The 14,948-nt window shown below is 37.9% G+C and overlaps 2 protein-coding genes across 6 annotated transcripts in view; one reads left to right on the forward strand and one right to left on the reverse strand.

Moving 5' to 3' along the window:
- On the forward strand, positions 1-3,303 carry LOC124177593 (U3 small nucleolar ribonucleoprotein protein MPP10). The gene is made up of 4 exons (XM_046560116.1): positions 1-239; positions 657-2,004; positions 2,125-2,233; positions 2,320-3,303. The coding sequence occupies exons 1-4, from the start codon at positions 163-165 to the stop codon at positions 2,691-2,693; spliced, it is 1,908 nt and encodes a 635-aa protein (XP_046416072.1). The 5' UTR covers positions 1-162; the 3' UTR covers positions 2,694-3,303.
- Positions 2,811-14,948, reverse strand: part of LOC124177592 (aryl hydrocarbon receptor nuclear translocator homolog) — a 27,644-nt gene continuing 15,506 nt past the window's right edge. For 4 of the 5 annotated variants that reach the window (XM_046560113.1, XM_046560111.1, XM_046560114.1 and 1 more), the window contains 9 exons: positions 12,805-12,965; positions 8,803-9,123; positions 7,388-7,591; positions 6,741-6,935; positions 5,658-5,816; positions 5,283-5,591; positions 4,977-5,158; positions 4,746-4,893; positions 2,811-3,973 (listed from right to left, as the gene is read on the reverse strand). In XM_046560113.1, the coding sequence (XP_046416069.1) occupies positions 3,747-3,973; positions 4,746-4,893; positions 4,977-5,158; positions 5,283-5,591; positions 5,658-5,816; positions 6,741-6,935; positions 7,388-7,591; positions 8,803-9,123; positions 12,805-12,965 (1,906 nt within the window). In that variant the 3' untranslated portion in view covers positions 2,811-3,746. The remainder of the gene's footprint in view (positions 3,974-4,745; positions 4,894-4,976; positions 5,159-5,282; positions 5,592-5,657; positions 5,817-6,740; positions 6,936-7,387; positions 7,592-8,802; positions 9,124-12,804; positions 12,966-14,948) is intronic. The other variant, XM_046560112.1, reaches the window with a different exon arrangement.

Genomic DNA, 14,948 nt, shown 5'->3' on the forward strand with positions numbered 1-14,948 from the left:
CCAATGCCCATAGTATGCATGGTGTGAATGCATGTGGCTACTGTGGTTAGCATTCTTAAAGTTTCGAATCGTAGTTCGAATGCCACATGGTTGTGACAATGTCTTTTAATTCAAGAACTATTGCAGTTTAAGTTATCTATTGTATAGAATTATTCACCTATCATGAAGAGCTCGAGGGTTTTCCACGACATCATCAACGTCGTAGAAGCAAACACCAAGAAAACTGAAAATTATTTGAGGTTAATTCTAATTCATTTCTAACAACCGTAGTTTTACAGGTCTAATTTTTATTTCGACTGGAGTACGTTAAAATTGAATGAGGCTGCAGTTCTCAACGTTATTTTCAAGTTGTACTTCTACTTCTAGCAAAACCCGGTTTGTTTGAAATTCAGTGTACACTGAAACACCGTCGGCATACTCAGATTTTATAATCTGAAACTTTTCAAACTCATTTTAAAGTTGTAAAACGATTTTTCTTTTAACGTTGCGTTACTTATCCATTACTAACTTCAGTCCCATGAAATTGAAGTAGATGTAAAATATATTCAATTAGAAAGAAAATCTTCATCTTACGATTTTTATCAAATAATTTACGCAACCAGTGATTACCTTTCATTGTTCGGCCCACTTAACACCGATAATTTTCATCTTTGTAGCATACAGGCAGGTGTATCGTTGGAATTCCGTCACACGATAAAATCCCTTTATGATTTTACTAAGGAAGAATCTGGTCGCATGACAGAGGCGTTGCCAGAGTTAATCACAGAGGGTTTTGATACTGAGCAAATATGGCAACAGCTAGAACTCCAGAATGAAGGAGAATTGCCCCATATTCTGACAGGAGTCTCTAGATCGTTGATTGCGGGTAAGAGACTGAAACTACCTGTCAAGCTAACGAGGAGTGATGAACAACAAAGCAATGGTAAATCAGGCCTCGATCAATCTTTGGATGGCGAACAGGTATCTACCTACGATTCAGACCTAAGTGACGGCGACTTAAGTAATTTAGACATAGAAGGACTGGGGAAGCAGATGAGGAAGAAGAAATCGAAAAGAGTGGCCAAAAGAAAAACACCGCCCTCGGTAGTAGATGATAAATTCTTCAAACTCCAAGAATTGGATGAGTACCTCATGAAAGAAGATAAAAGAGAAATGCAAAAAGGGAAGTCGAATGAAGAAGACAGTGATGATGCCGATGAGGAGTCTGTCGACTTATTTGAATATGTTTCTGATAATGGAAGCGAAGACGACGAAACTGACCCAAGACTAGTAAAGTTTAAAGATTTCTTCGATCAACCACAGAGCAACGACGAATCAAACTCTGAGACTGAGAGCAATCATTTTAATGAAGAATCTGAGAACGATACCAACCTATCTGTAGATGAAGAAGAAACAACAGAACCTCATAAGAAACGCGTTAAATTCAGTGTCAATGATCAATCGGCTTCAAGTAGTTCAGAGGAAGATGAATCTAAAAAGGAAGGGACTACAGAGATAAAATCCAGCCTAGAAACACGTCAAGAAAGACTGCGAAGAAAAATAGAGGAATTGGAAGAAGCAGCAATTTCAGAAAAACCTTGGCAATTAAAGGGTGAAGTTGATGCTGCATCTAGGCCACAGGATTCACTGCTGCAGGAGCACGTTGAGTTTGACATAACTTCCAGACCAGCTCCTGTGATCACTGAAGAGACAACATTGAAGTTAGAGGATATAATAAAGCAGAGAATAAAAGACAAAGCTTGGGACGATGTTGAGAAGAAATTTAAACCTGTTGAAACCCCAATGGAATATAAAAAAAAGCTGGTGTTAGACCAGGAGAAGAGCAAACTTAGTCTGGCACAGATTTATGAAAATGAATACTTGAAACAAAAGGAAGCGTTGAACCCTGACAACGAGGAACGAGAAACTGAGGAACCTAAAGAACACATTGAAATTCGTAATATGATGCATTCTTTGTTCAGCAAACTTGACGCTCTTTCCAATTTTCATTACACTCCAAAATTGGTAAGCCATCAGTTTCTCTTGATGCAGCATCTGTTAATTCTAGTTAGATCCGAAATGAGACAGAGATTAGAATTCACAAATTCATAATGTATCGATAATGGTTTTTGCATTTTATTTCAGGCCAGGCCTGATGTCAAAATCGTTAGCAACCTTCCTGCTGTCACGATGGAGGAAGTAGCTCCGATAGCCACAAGTGATGCAACTTTATTGGCACCAGAAGAAATAAAAGGTAAACCACATAATACAGCAATCAGTATCTATCTGAATACAGAAAAAGTTCGCTATTACAAATTATTCAATTCCGTTTCATTGCAGCAAAATCGCGTGGCGACCTGATCGGCAGAGCCGAGAGAACTGAGACGGACATGAAACGTGAAAGGCGTCAAAAGAAGTTGAATCAACGAGACAGAGAGAAGGCTAAAGAAAAGCGGGAAAAGATTGTTGGGAAATTGAAACCTGGTCTTGGAAATAAGTACAGTAAGGAAAAAGCAGCAAAGATGATTGACAGTTTGAGTAAGGAGCGTAATATTTCAAAGATAGATGAAACGAGTGGAAAGACGGCAAAGTCTTCCACAGCATTCTTTGATCAGCTTCAGGATCAAGTCAACTTTCATATAAAATCGAAAGACGGCAATGTGCGGAACAAGAAAGACAAGAAGGCATTATCCGCGGTGAAATTAAAACTCTGAACTTGTATAGTCGATAATTAAAACAATTTCCTCTTCTACTATTTTTTTAAAGTACGTTAGTTACAATTAGAGGTATTCATCATTATTATTATTAATAAATGAAATTTAAAACACGAGTTTTCTCCGTATAGTATTCCCCATATATTAGTGAAAAAGTGTTTCCGTTTTCTCACGATTATGATATGCTATGGTTTTTTTTTTGTTTTTTAAAACTTTTTTTTGTTATTTCTCAATCTCTCTCTTGCTCTCAATCTAAAATATTGCTAAACATATACAAATGCAACAATTCACAAGTGATAGTCTTATTATAATTACAATTATTTAATTATGTGCTATGTTATTACTAATATCTAAGAAAAAATATTACTTAGAAAATTGATATCCATTAATGACATCATTTTGTAAATAACAAGCAGCTTCGAGTGAGTCATATAATTTTGTACATTGTCACGGTCGTGTCTTTGTCTAATATCTGTCATCAAAAACATTATAGTAATTGCACGGTTTACAAATATATGAAAAAACAATTTCATTAAGCTACTCCTTATCATATATATCTACGTTGAAAGCTTGCAGTCGAAAAGTTTAAATTCTTATTCGTAACTATTCTGAAAAGTTTGAAAAATATTTCAATATTTTTTTTTGTTAACTCCTTGTAGTTTTCATTTTTTTCCTCTTCATTTTAAATAGTTTTCCACTTTTGCAATGAATTTCTCCAGAACACTGGCAAATAAGTATATGGAACATGGATCGATCAATGATTCAAAGTTGATCATAAAATGTACACAATTAAATATATTTAAAATACCATTCCAAGTAGAAATTGGAAATTCTGCGTATTAACTATCCTTATTTGACTTCGCTTAATTTTGTTAAATTTTATTTACTTTGTTTCTTTTCTAAATTGAAAGTATTAAGATCAGGAAGGATGGTAAGGGCTGAGTAAAAATATCAATAAAAGGGAGTAATATTGAAGGTGGAAAAATACAATATCAATAATAGTTATATTCATTAGTTATTTTTCTACCACCAAGATTTCCCCTGCCCCCCTTCCTACTCGAAATTAGTATTGAACATATTGAGCTCCTCAAAACCAGGGGCTCCGCCTTGGTCCTGTAACATCTGTAACATGTCCGATAACTCCTGAGGCTGCGCTCCTGGACCTCCTTGCGAGGGGTGAGGACCCTGGCCTTGATTAGCGACCGGTGCACCCGCCTGTCCACCGTCCTGCTGTGCTTGATGCGGCCCTTGATGCTGCTGGCCTTGCCAGCCCCACATGCCTAAAATGATGATCAAATAAAAAAATCAATTGCTGGGGGGGTATACCTACGTATACGAGTAAACGGCTCAAAAAGCGGGGGAATTTCGAGAATTCAAATTTCTGCTATCGATTTTCAATTTGATCATGGTTTATGTAATTTAAAAGTATGTAGATCGAGATTCATTGAGGTCTTTTTTTTAATTCTAATCTATTAACAGGAAGCATTGTTATTGACACTAAATTCAAACATTTCGCTCAGTGGCAGTTTTGGTACCTCAAATTTGGAGAGAGTTTTCGCGGCGAGTTTATCTTCTCTTCCGGAATCCAAAATTTTTTGTTCTCAACGGAACAAGAAACGTTTAAAGTTGGAATATAATTTTTCACAAAAAAATGTACCACTTTTTTTAAGTTTAGTTAACATAATAATATGATGATAGAAAGAAATAGGATTGTGGCGAAAAGAATAAACTGTCCAAGAATGCCAGCTCCAAGTTGAAGTAAATTGGTTGAGCCATTTTTGAGCTATCGTGAGCACCACAAAAGGTGTCAATGAGCGAAAGAGTTGACGTTATTGTCATTAACAATACTTCCTAATAATTGATTCTAATAAAAATGGTATTTAAATGAAGCTCAACCTGCATACTCTTGAATAAAACGACCCCCAATCGAATTGAATGATTGATTGTCAGGATATAAATTCTTAGAATTCACTCACTTTTTCAGGCACCTACTGGTATAAACCCTGTTAATCGAATAAATTTAATCATTAACCCTACCACACGTTGACTTACCCGGATTGTTCGGAACTGTTGTAACCGCGTGGTAAGACGCCGCAGGTGTTCGAGCTCCACTACTAAGCTGAGTATAAGTTGGACCACTTGGAGATCTCGACGGACTTAACTGGTGGTTATACTGGTAGCCTTCGGTGACAGGTTGTTGCTATAAAAGAAGAGGGTGGCATTGAATGAGACAATTCCTGACAGGACCTGATGCGGAACAATAATTGCACCATTGACATTTACCTGTCTGAGTGTCCAGGCTTGCTGAACGGGAGTCGGCGATGTGTTTGCCGGTTTTGGTATACGATTTAGAACCGAGGAGGAGGTGCTCTGCTGACCAGGGGATCCATAGGCTATTGGTGACTGGGTCGTTTCATATCCCTGGTAAACGTTTTGAGCACTGGATGGTCTTGCTTGTTGGGGTCCTGTAAGTAGGTGACCGAGATGAAGTGATAACTTGGTCAAAATTCGTTTGGCGACATTCAGGTTTTGCGGCACTTGACAAAGAATTTCATGACAGGTGGAAAATCAAGTTATAAGATACCATACCTGCAGTAGCAACTGTCGCAGGATGCTGCATCATTTGATGGGCTGGGTAAATAGCCTCTCTGGCAGGATGTCTGTGGACGCTGTAGTCAAGACTAGGTTGTCCATAACCAGAGACATTCTCTCCTTCGGTTTGTCCCTCACCACCAGGATGCAAGGATTTGGCCGTTGTGTTCGTGCAGACTATGTACTCGACTTCATCCGTGTAAGGGTTGAGAAACGCAAAGGCGGACGTTCTGAGCCAAACCCAGTCCCGATTTTTCGCCCGAAATCGATACATCACCGACATAACTTGGCCCTTTAGTTTCAGTACTGTGATATAAGAAAAAACGCGGTCAACAAAAAGTTTCGACCATTTTTTTCCTACGTTTTATTTACCTTGCTCAAAGCTTTCCCTCATGTGCGTCAGGTCTTCAGGGTGAAAAAAATCGTAGCAGGGATGTCCGAGGAGCTCAGATGGCGTGTATCCCAGGATTCCACCGACCCTCTGATCGACAAAAGTGAATTTTCCTTCAGCTGAATGACGGGAGATGAATTCTGTAGTACAGAGAAATTCACCATTGGATGACAGTCAGTTTTAGCGATTGAAGTTTCCAACGATATCGAAGGTACTAATGTTGACACAATGAAATATTGAACAAACAAATCTCTATTTCGCAACTCCAGAATGACTTTAAAGCAGTTTAGTTTGCAAAGCATGAAGATATCTGGCATTATTATGGCTTACTGCATATCTAACCATACTAAAGTTGGGAGATAACGATTTTTCTAAAAATGCATCGTCATTTCGAAATGCATTGATAGTTTTGACCAGAAATGCCATCAGTATAAAACGGCTAAGAAATCGTTTAGATGGCCTGTAAGAATGTTGTATGGTATGCTGGATCAAGCTAGTGTAAATAGTTTCATTTCATGTAATTTGAATGAAAAAAACAGCCATACAAAGAAACAAATTTATCAAAGAACTATCATTAAAACTTGTAAAACCTTAGTTAGGAGACTGGTTATACCCACTCGACATCTCAAATTGCAAAATTCAATTGAGGATGTTTTAAAGCCTAGTGATATGCCAGAGGAATAGGATATCCAGCATGAATTGGCCGATAATAAGATAGCGAAAACCAAATGATTCAACTTGTGCCCTTCTTCTCCCGACCATAAAACGCGTTATAAATGCTTACAATACGATAAGCCTGTGTGGAAAGAGCACTTTGAAAAGATATGTTGTGAGAAAAAAAAGAGAACAGTTTCAACTGACCAATTCAAGCCAAACGATCTAAATGACTGAAGTTTTACCGAGTATTCCAAACCCAGTCCGTACTGATTGAGACTTTTTTATAGTCTATATGATGGGGATTAATACCTTAAATAGATTTTTTCTACTGCTGTGATTTTAAAGAAACAGATAAGCATTCCTTCAGTGTGTTAATGTTATTTAAACAAGATAAAGTAGCATCTCACCATTGTTACTGTTTGAACCAGTTAAATCACTGGTATTTGGTGTGCTTGTGACCTGAAGACGTCCGATGGCTACTAAGCAGCAGTGTGACGAGCCGCTGTCGTCACCAACAACCCCATCAGGTGCCCCTGGAACTCCCCCACCCTGACCCCTGTCACCTATACCCACACCTGGTACACACGGGGAAACAAAATCACCTACGATTTAAAAGAGCCTGTTAGGTACCCAGGTCCACCATCGAAAACTTAACAAACTTAATTATATGTACATGTAGAGAGTGGTCACAGATATAAGTGAAAAAAAAAAAAATAACTGTCCTTTCATTCAGATGTAAATGCAGTATTTTCTTGAATAAAAATAAACCAGTGATTATTGGGTATTGAAAGAAACATGTTTCGATTAAGCGTAATTATTGACAATGAAAGCAAGTATCAAAAAGTTCGACATCCTAAGATATGATTTTCTACCAAATATTCATTGCCCGAAGAAAACAACACATTGACTAATTTTTTTCTTTATTGTTTCTCTTTGTGAAAACCGAAAATCGAGAAACTGAATTGCCTTGCTGTGACCACCCTGCAGACATAATTAAGAAACGTAGGTTCAGATAAATGGGCCAACTTCACTTTCCACTGCCCATCATACTCACCGGTTGGGGGCCAGTTTTTAATGTAACCAGTGCAGTGTACTACTGCATAACTTTGACCGTCTCTTGCGGGTGGTCCCAAAGAGTTTCTCTGCTTAAGACGGTGCAAACCATGTGCCGCGGCCATGTCACCGCTTGTCTGAAGGCTTCCAACTTTCATACGACAAATGAAGCCCCTCCTAGAGCCCATGCAAAGTCTCATGGATGCTGAAATTCAAGTAAGAGTTGAAATGATAAAACGGTTGAATTTTTGTCTAGATTATGTACGAACGTTGTAAAAAATAGTATTCAGAAGACTATTGTGTTGCAATCGAATATTTGGTCAACTAAGTCTTTTTACAGCAGATTACTAGTATTTTACAAACAAATCCGTTGAAGTAACATTTATGTCAATGGTCTCTAATAAAATTCACTCAACTTTAGAGAGGTTGATTATTAAAGACCTAAGTTTGGCGTGACGATTATAATCCATGTAACTCTACCGACCCCGATAATAAAGCAATTGTCTTCTATTCATATACACATGAGTTAACTGTTTTATCATTGGGGCCCGTGGAGTTAATTGGATTATAGAAATAAAGGATGAGCATTCTACATCATGTGATTTCGGCGAAAACTAATAATATGTAGAAGCACTTGTGTGATCTGGGTTCTATACTTAAGAGTAAAAAACACCATGTTTGCTCAAAAAAAAATTTACCAGTACTGCCAAGAAAAATGAAAGTCAGCAGTTTAAAAATCGAAGTGTTCAAATAGTCTGAGCCCTAAATGAACTTTCGGTTCGGATGCATTTGGAGCTCAAAAAACATAACTGAATATAATGTTTTCTTTTAAATTTTGATATTTAAATAACTTGGAATCTAGGGATCAATCGAATTCAAAATTCTCGATCCCTTTTCGAAATGTCATACGGATGAAAAAAAAAGAATTGTATTCAAACAAACCGAAGATTACCGAATCAACCATTTCTAAAATCTAATCAATTTTAAGTTCAAATGAACCGCATAGGTTGAAACAAAAATCATCAATATCCGTAAGTCCGTTCTTGAGATATCAATTGATTATTTTTCTCATGATATATTTGAATAACTCAAAACTACTGGATCGAAAAAATTCAAAATCTAATCGACTTCGATTTAAAAAGAGTCTCGGCCGATTAGGACCAAAATCATAAAAATCCGTTCAATCATTCTCGAGACGTGGTTGAACAAAAAATTGATAACACACATGAAAAAGGTCGGAGATTTTTTAGATCCCAAAATGTGGATGAATTCAATGAAAACTCAAGTAACTTTTCTTGTTCCATTTTATCTCTGAAAAGCAGAGAAATCAGAATATGAAAAATGTTTTCTCATTCTTCTTAGAATTCAACACATCCAAACACGGAAAACGCGCCACTGATCAAAAATGAAACTCACATTGGTGTCCCTCCTTCTTGACGGTCCCGGTCTTGAGGTCGAGGACCCTGCCGGCGTGCTGCGGTTCCGCAGCGCTCAGCTGCTCCCGTACTTTCTCAGCATCGTCGGGGTGTACTTGGCTGTAAAAGCTCGTACCATACCATTCGCTCTGAGAGTAATTCAGCACAGGCGCAACTGAATCGGACACGTATATTATCCGTCCCGTTTCACAGCTCACGACAAAGAGGAAACCGTCCGCTGCCTCAAGGATCAGGTGTTTTAGTTCCTGATCCGTTAGGAAGGACGGCTTGTAAGTACCGTCGGTGCTGGTGTTACCGGTCCCTGAAAAAAGAAAAAAGTTAGGGAAGAGTTCAGTTAGGTTTCTTTTTTTCTCGACGGGACGGGCGGATGGTGGGTGGGAGGGTTTAAATTATTGTTGGAATATGGTGTACATATCTGCTGTAATCGCTATAATTCTTTGTAATCTTTTGTAACAATTTTGTATTCTTCATGACTTTTAATCCCTCTGCATTCTTCACGCAATCTTTGTAATTGTTTTGTAATCATTTGTATTCTGTGTTACTTCATAATCCTCGAAATCCTGGTAACATTTGCAACCACTTGCAATCTTTGTTATCTCAAATAATTCGTTATACTATTTACAATCTTTGTGTAATCTTTGTAATCTTTTTAATCGTCATCAGTGTACATCATTTTGACATACTTAATTGACAGCTTGGGGGAATGTAGTAGATTTTCCAAATAAACAAGTGGATGAAATTTTTTCAATTCAATTTTACAAATGTTCATGCTCTACATTATCGTAAAAAAATGATACGTTTTTTCCCCCTCAAATGGATGAATAAACCAATTTGGCCTCTACGCGCTTTGAATTTTATGATCCGTTTTTTTTTCCCCCTCTGCGAAGAAAAGATTTTCGGTTCAGATGTGAATCTCTACGCGTGCACGACACGTGGATGCTTCATAGAAAAAAAGGTCGAATAATTAGTATTCGACGGTAGAAAATACGGCGCGTAGACTGTCGCGACTTTCGCCCCCTATCAAGAGGAAGATCTCGTTCGAGTTGAGGGGAATATCTGTGCAGGCTGCCGTTGTTGCGGTCACGAGATCTGATCTTATGCGGTGTGTATGCCGATGGAACATCGTAGAGGGATACCGGGAATAAGAGTCAGCGTCCCTAACGATATTATACATACCGGGAGAATTCCGTGAACCTGACTGTCTCACCGCCGGTAGATAGGCAACCAAACCTACGTTGTGAATATGTAGAAGCGCAAATTGTAGCTTCGGTTGCCTATCCGCCGGCGTTGGGTGTTTCGTTTCACGAAAAACTCCCAGTGTGGATACGTTTGAACAAAGATTCAAGCTCTTCGAAACAAGGAGGAATGAAAAAAGCCGAAAATAAGGAAATAAATGGCGTACGAAAGGAAAATTTTCTTCTCTCCTCTCCCCAGCATGATCATATCGAATGCAGAAAGCACGATACACGCTTCCGGTGCCTCGGCAGCGGTTCGAGGAGGAGGAGACGGGGGAGATGGACATACCGCCGTCGTCCTCTTCGGCGTCATCGCGTCGGTGGTGGTGGAAGTGTCGTATTGTTTATAGCCAGAGCTCTTTCTCTTATAATACCAACGAGTTAACATCGGCGGTTGAATACAAATTTCTCCAAGTAAATACGAACGAACGTTACGCGTCGATGTGTGCGTAGACACGCGTTCTTCCCTGCTGAGATTATATGACGTGCAGGCTATGAACAAGCGAAGGAGGACGAGGAGATGGAGAAGAATACGATATGCCGGACGACGTAAGAAACTGCAAAGAATAACGAATGTTTTCTCGTTATGCGTATAGAGTCTTCTACTTCATTGAGATGGTACTATAAGACAGTCTTTACCGACCGAGTAAAGCGTCCCTTATTTTTACCATTGTCAAAGACAATGCGAATTGTTGAAGCGAAAAAGTTACACCCATCGCAATATTCTATCGATAGCCAAACACAGGTATAAATAAAAAAAGAAAATGTTCGTTTCTCTGAACAATAACACGAGAAAATGTTGTCCCGTAATTGAAGAACTACAATTAATTTCAGGAATAAATTTTCTGGTGCTATTCTCGGCATGAAACGAAAAAGTTTCTCGATACTGCAACTATAAGAATTGCGCTATCTGACGGCTTCTTGACGTCAATTCACGGGATTCTCAAATATTTAGCTATATCTCAACAATTTAAACATCGTGTATATTGAAATATTTGACACGATTACAAAAGATTTCACTCAACGCTGCAGTTTGCCATCTCTGTTACTTTTGTATTCAAAGCATGAGTTTTTTCTTACTCGTTGTAGAAAAAATTAGTGAATCACTCTCTTTCAAAGTTGAAGAAGAACCGAAGAAACGAACTATAACAGAGAGAAAGTGGTTGAAAAAAACAAGTAAGGTAATGTTTGGTATTTTTTGTTCTACACTCTGCTTTTGCAGCGTAAAACATTTTTCCACTCCATTTTTCTTTCTTTCTTTCTTTCAGGTAAGATTTTTATAAATTCCTCCGGCAAACTTACACGTATGTACATGTCAGTGAATGTAACGTAAATAGGTAGTCAGCGAGAAATAACGAGTGACTGAGTCAAGAGACGGAACGGCGATCCTGGAGGAATTCGTTGTTGGCATACGAATGCCCTGACGAACGGCTGTATTATGGGTACGGAAACGACGACGACGTCGAAGAGAAGGATGAAAAGTAAAAGGCAGGACATACGAAGTGCTTCGAGCTAATCCGCTGCACATCACCACATTGCGAGCCGACGAATAGACATTTTTCGATTGCCAGAGAGTTTCGCCTCGGATGTAAATCCTTTATTTTTTGATCAGGTGTTATTATAAATTATATAACTGAAGATTATTTATTAATTTTCTTTCCTCTTTGCTTAAGTACTGAAATTTTTAGCTTTGCAAGTGTTCTATCCGTATAAAAGAATGGTTGAACGGAAGAAACACTTCGATATACAGTTTGAATATAAAGTTTGAAGAAATTTTTTTATACGCATATTTATGACGATCTGAAGCTCACGGGGCTCGTAAAAATGCGCAAATACGATCGTCACTAGATTATTGAAAGGAGAAAAAAAGAAACCAAAACATAAAGGTGGTCGGAAAAAAATGTTAAAATAAGAAACATGATAAAAGTTGTCATATTTCGCGGGAATGACGTGACGTATCGCTGATTTTCTTATCTCTCAGATATATTTACACATACAATATTGTATACATATGTATAATTAGGTCTCCGTTTTTTTTTTTTTTTCAAGGCCGATGCGATAACTTAACAGCGACTACATACGTTGCATCGTTCGACTGACTGCGAGTCGATGCAGTGTTGTTACCTCAGAAGTAACGTAAAGAAAAGCTAAAATATCAATATCGGATGAAGCAATGAGTCTACTAAGCATATTAAGAGCATGCTATAGTCAGTCTTTACCGACGGCGATGAATGTCACTTATGCATATTTACTATTGTCAAAGTGTACGTATCACTGATGTGAAAAATCCGCAGCAGCGCAGTACTATACATACAATGCCGAATACGAATGCCAAAAAAACAGTTTTGTTTCACACAAGAATGATGCTGAGAAACGTATTCCTGCAATTAAATTACCATTGAGTGTAGGAATATATTTGGTCTAGCTTGCTACGTGAAACAAAATACTTTTTTGATATTTCTTGTTCAGCATTGCATGTAGAATCGCGCTGACTTCAGCATTTTTACTTCGGTGCTGCGTAGATTTGGCAATAATAAAAAAAAAATTGGTATTTTACTCGGTCGGTAAAGACTGACTACAGTATCGTATTAAGATACATTTTTACATTTCCTCAAAGCAAATTGATAGCCAATTCTTTCATGTGTACAAACTTCTTATATTATGCTTTTTCAACCTTTCTTTCAATTTCACCCACTTATAATGGTATATGATATGATAGTTATTTATTACCCTCGACTAAAACTCACCCCTTAACGCCTTCATGTGGGCAACGGCCATCCTAAGGATCGTTAGCTTGTCCGGTTTACGAGCAAGAGCCGAACACGTTGGCACCATGTCCGAAAGCTCGGTGATGTACGCGGTCATCTTGTTTCTCCTACGACGTTCAATCTCACAATGATTTTCCCGGCTGAAAGAACACGAAATAAAGCTCAATTATACACCACTTTATCAAGTCAATTTTATCGGCATTTTTTTTTTTTCCACACCCAAGAAACATTTTTCTCGCCCGAGTAACGAATAGAATCAATAATCAAGGAACGATTTGTTTAATTTAAAGACTTCTGCAATACGAAAATTATCATTCCATCAGTTTCGCAAGATTCTTTCGATCCAGCTTGATCACTTATTTGTTCAATTTTTAGCCATCTGAAGTTTTCTCATCATATGGTTTTTTAATCTGTTGTTCACCGATTTTTTTTTTCTATTTCTATAACAGTTCATTGTAATCGGATCAATTAATTTTCAATCTGAAAAAATCTTATACACATAATATTGGTACTAAAAAGTAAAAGAACACTTTTTCATCGGTGCAAAAAGTGAATCATTTCAATGGAATTACTTTCGATTTTGCTTTCAAGCTATAACTTTTAAGCATACATTTTTTTCAAGAAACCATCGCTATGTAACCGTGGTACGTGAATTTCTTTGTTCGTTACTGGTTCGCCGAATTACGTTAATGTAATATACAGAGTGAATTTTCCTCCCCGTTTTATTCATACTCGTTCGCGACAAAATAGCAATGTATGATTATTAACCGAATTTCGTATATGTGCTACACGTGTAGATGTAAACAGATTGGGAATTAGGTAAAACCCAGCCGATAACCACACACTATTACTGTGACGGGAACGAGTATGAATTAAAGGAGGCGGTGCCTCAGCTGGTTGGAGATCCTCCCTCATCAGATCCCGAAGAAAACTAAACCTATAAAGCCTGAAAAAGTCGGACCAATGATTGATTCGGGTGTTCGATGAAAAATTTCGTCAGTTTCATGAGGGTTTTCTCATTATAGCTCGGAAAGAAGACGACGATGAAGGTTCATTTTCAACCGTCGATCACCGCCATGCCATATTGCATATTGTTAGGCATACTGCGTACTGTAACTGAATACAAAGGTAGGATAGGTAAATATCTGCAGTGATAAAGCTTTGAAGTATCTCGTCGAATACTAAAAATAAAAAAAAGAAAGAAACCGTAGTGATCGCGTTTCCCGCGCAGAGTCTGCCCGCCCTTTGACCCGATCCTCTGTTTCGACGCAGGGCGAAGAGTGTACCTCGGCATACGTGTGTGTGTGTGGTTGCACACGTATGACGCACGTACGTAAAGAGTCAGTGCATGTGTGTACCTCCGAAGCGCATCTGATTTGCGTAATGCCCGGCTATCTTTGCAATTTAAAGAGGCAGAGAGAGAGAAGCAGCAGCAGCAGCAGCTCTCGCGAGCCTTGAAGAAGAAGAAGAAGAAGAAGAAGCAGAAAAAGAGGAAGAAGCCACGTTGCAGGTACATTAGGTGTTCGATGGGATATACTTATACGGTACATTCCACACCGAATCGACAACACGTTTGCGTCCCATAACTGAAAAATGAAGTCAAATTTTTCTTAGTTATACGGTACAGATTTTACAGTATTTCTTTCCCTCTTTTGACGGTGCTTATTTTGAACCATCGATTTATGGGCTGGGAAAACGAAGTTGTGTTGCTTCATTTACTTTTACACATCAGAGTATCAAGCGTGACTAATGTCGTTATACAAATTCCTGTAAATTTGAATCATTGTCAGCATAGTAGGGAGAAAAAATACTTGCACGAGTGACAACGAAATTACACCCGCAGAGTAATTTACATAAATTGTTTTACACAAATTCGTACGGTTAATTAGCAATTGATACAAACATAAAAATAAAGTTTTTATTAATTAATTTCATTACCATAAAGTGGTACATTGAGTATTTATAAAATTATTATATTCATAAGCTACGAAGATCTTCTTATAAATAAAGAAATAGAAAACAAGGCAATTGTAAAGTAAAAGTGTAGATGTCGATGCTTCATTTTGAATCGTTTTAAAATTGTTGAAAATTCATTATATTTGTTCCATTCCACTCTACAATGT

Source organism: Neodiprion fabricii, chromosome 3, assembly GCF_021155785.1.
Source record: "Neodiprion fabricii isolate iyNeoFabr1 chromosome 3, iyNeoFabr1.1, whole genome shotgun sequence".
NCBI lineage: Eukaryota > Metazoa > Arthropoda > Insecta > Hymenoptera > Diprionidae > Neodiprion > Neodiprion fabricii.

What these genes read in the sequence shown, in the direction of transcription:
- LOC124177593 (XM_046560116.1), top strand. Translation starts at nt 163, where the DNA reads ATGAAGAGCTCGAGGGTTTTCCACGACATCATCAACGTCGTAGAAGCA. An exon ending in AAAACTGAAAATTATTTGAG is followed by an intron (nt 240 to 656) that starts GTTAATTCTAAT and finishes TCATCTTTGTAG; the next exon opens with CATACAGGCAGGTGTATCGT. An exon ending in TTCATTACACTCCAAAATTG is followed by an intron (nt 2,005 to 2,124) that starts GTAAGCCATCAG and finishes ATTTTATTTCAG; the next exon opens with GCCAGGCCTGATGTCAAAAT.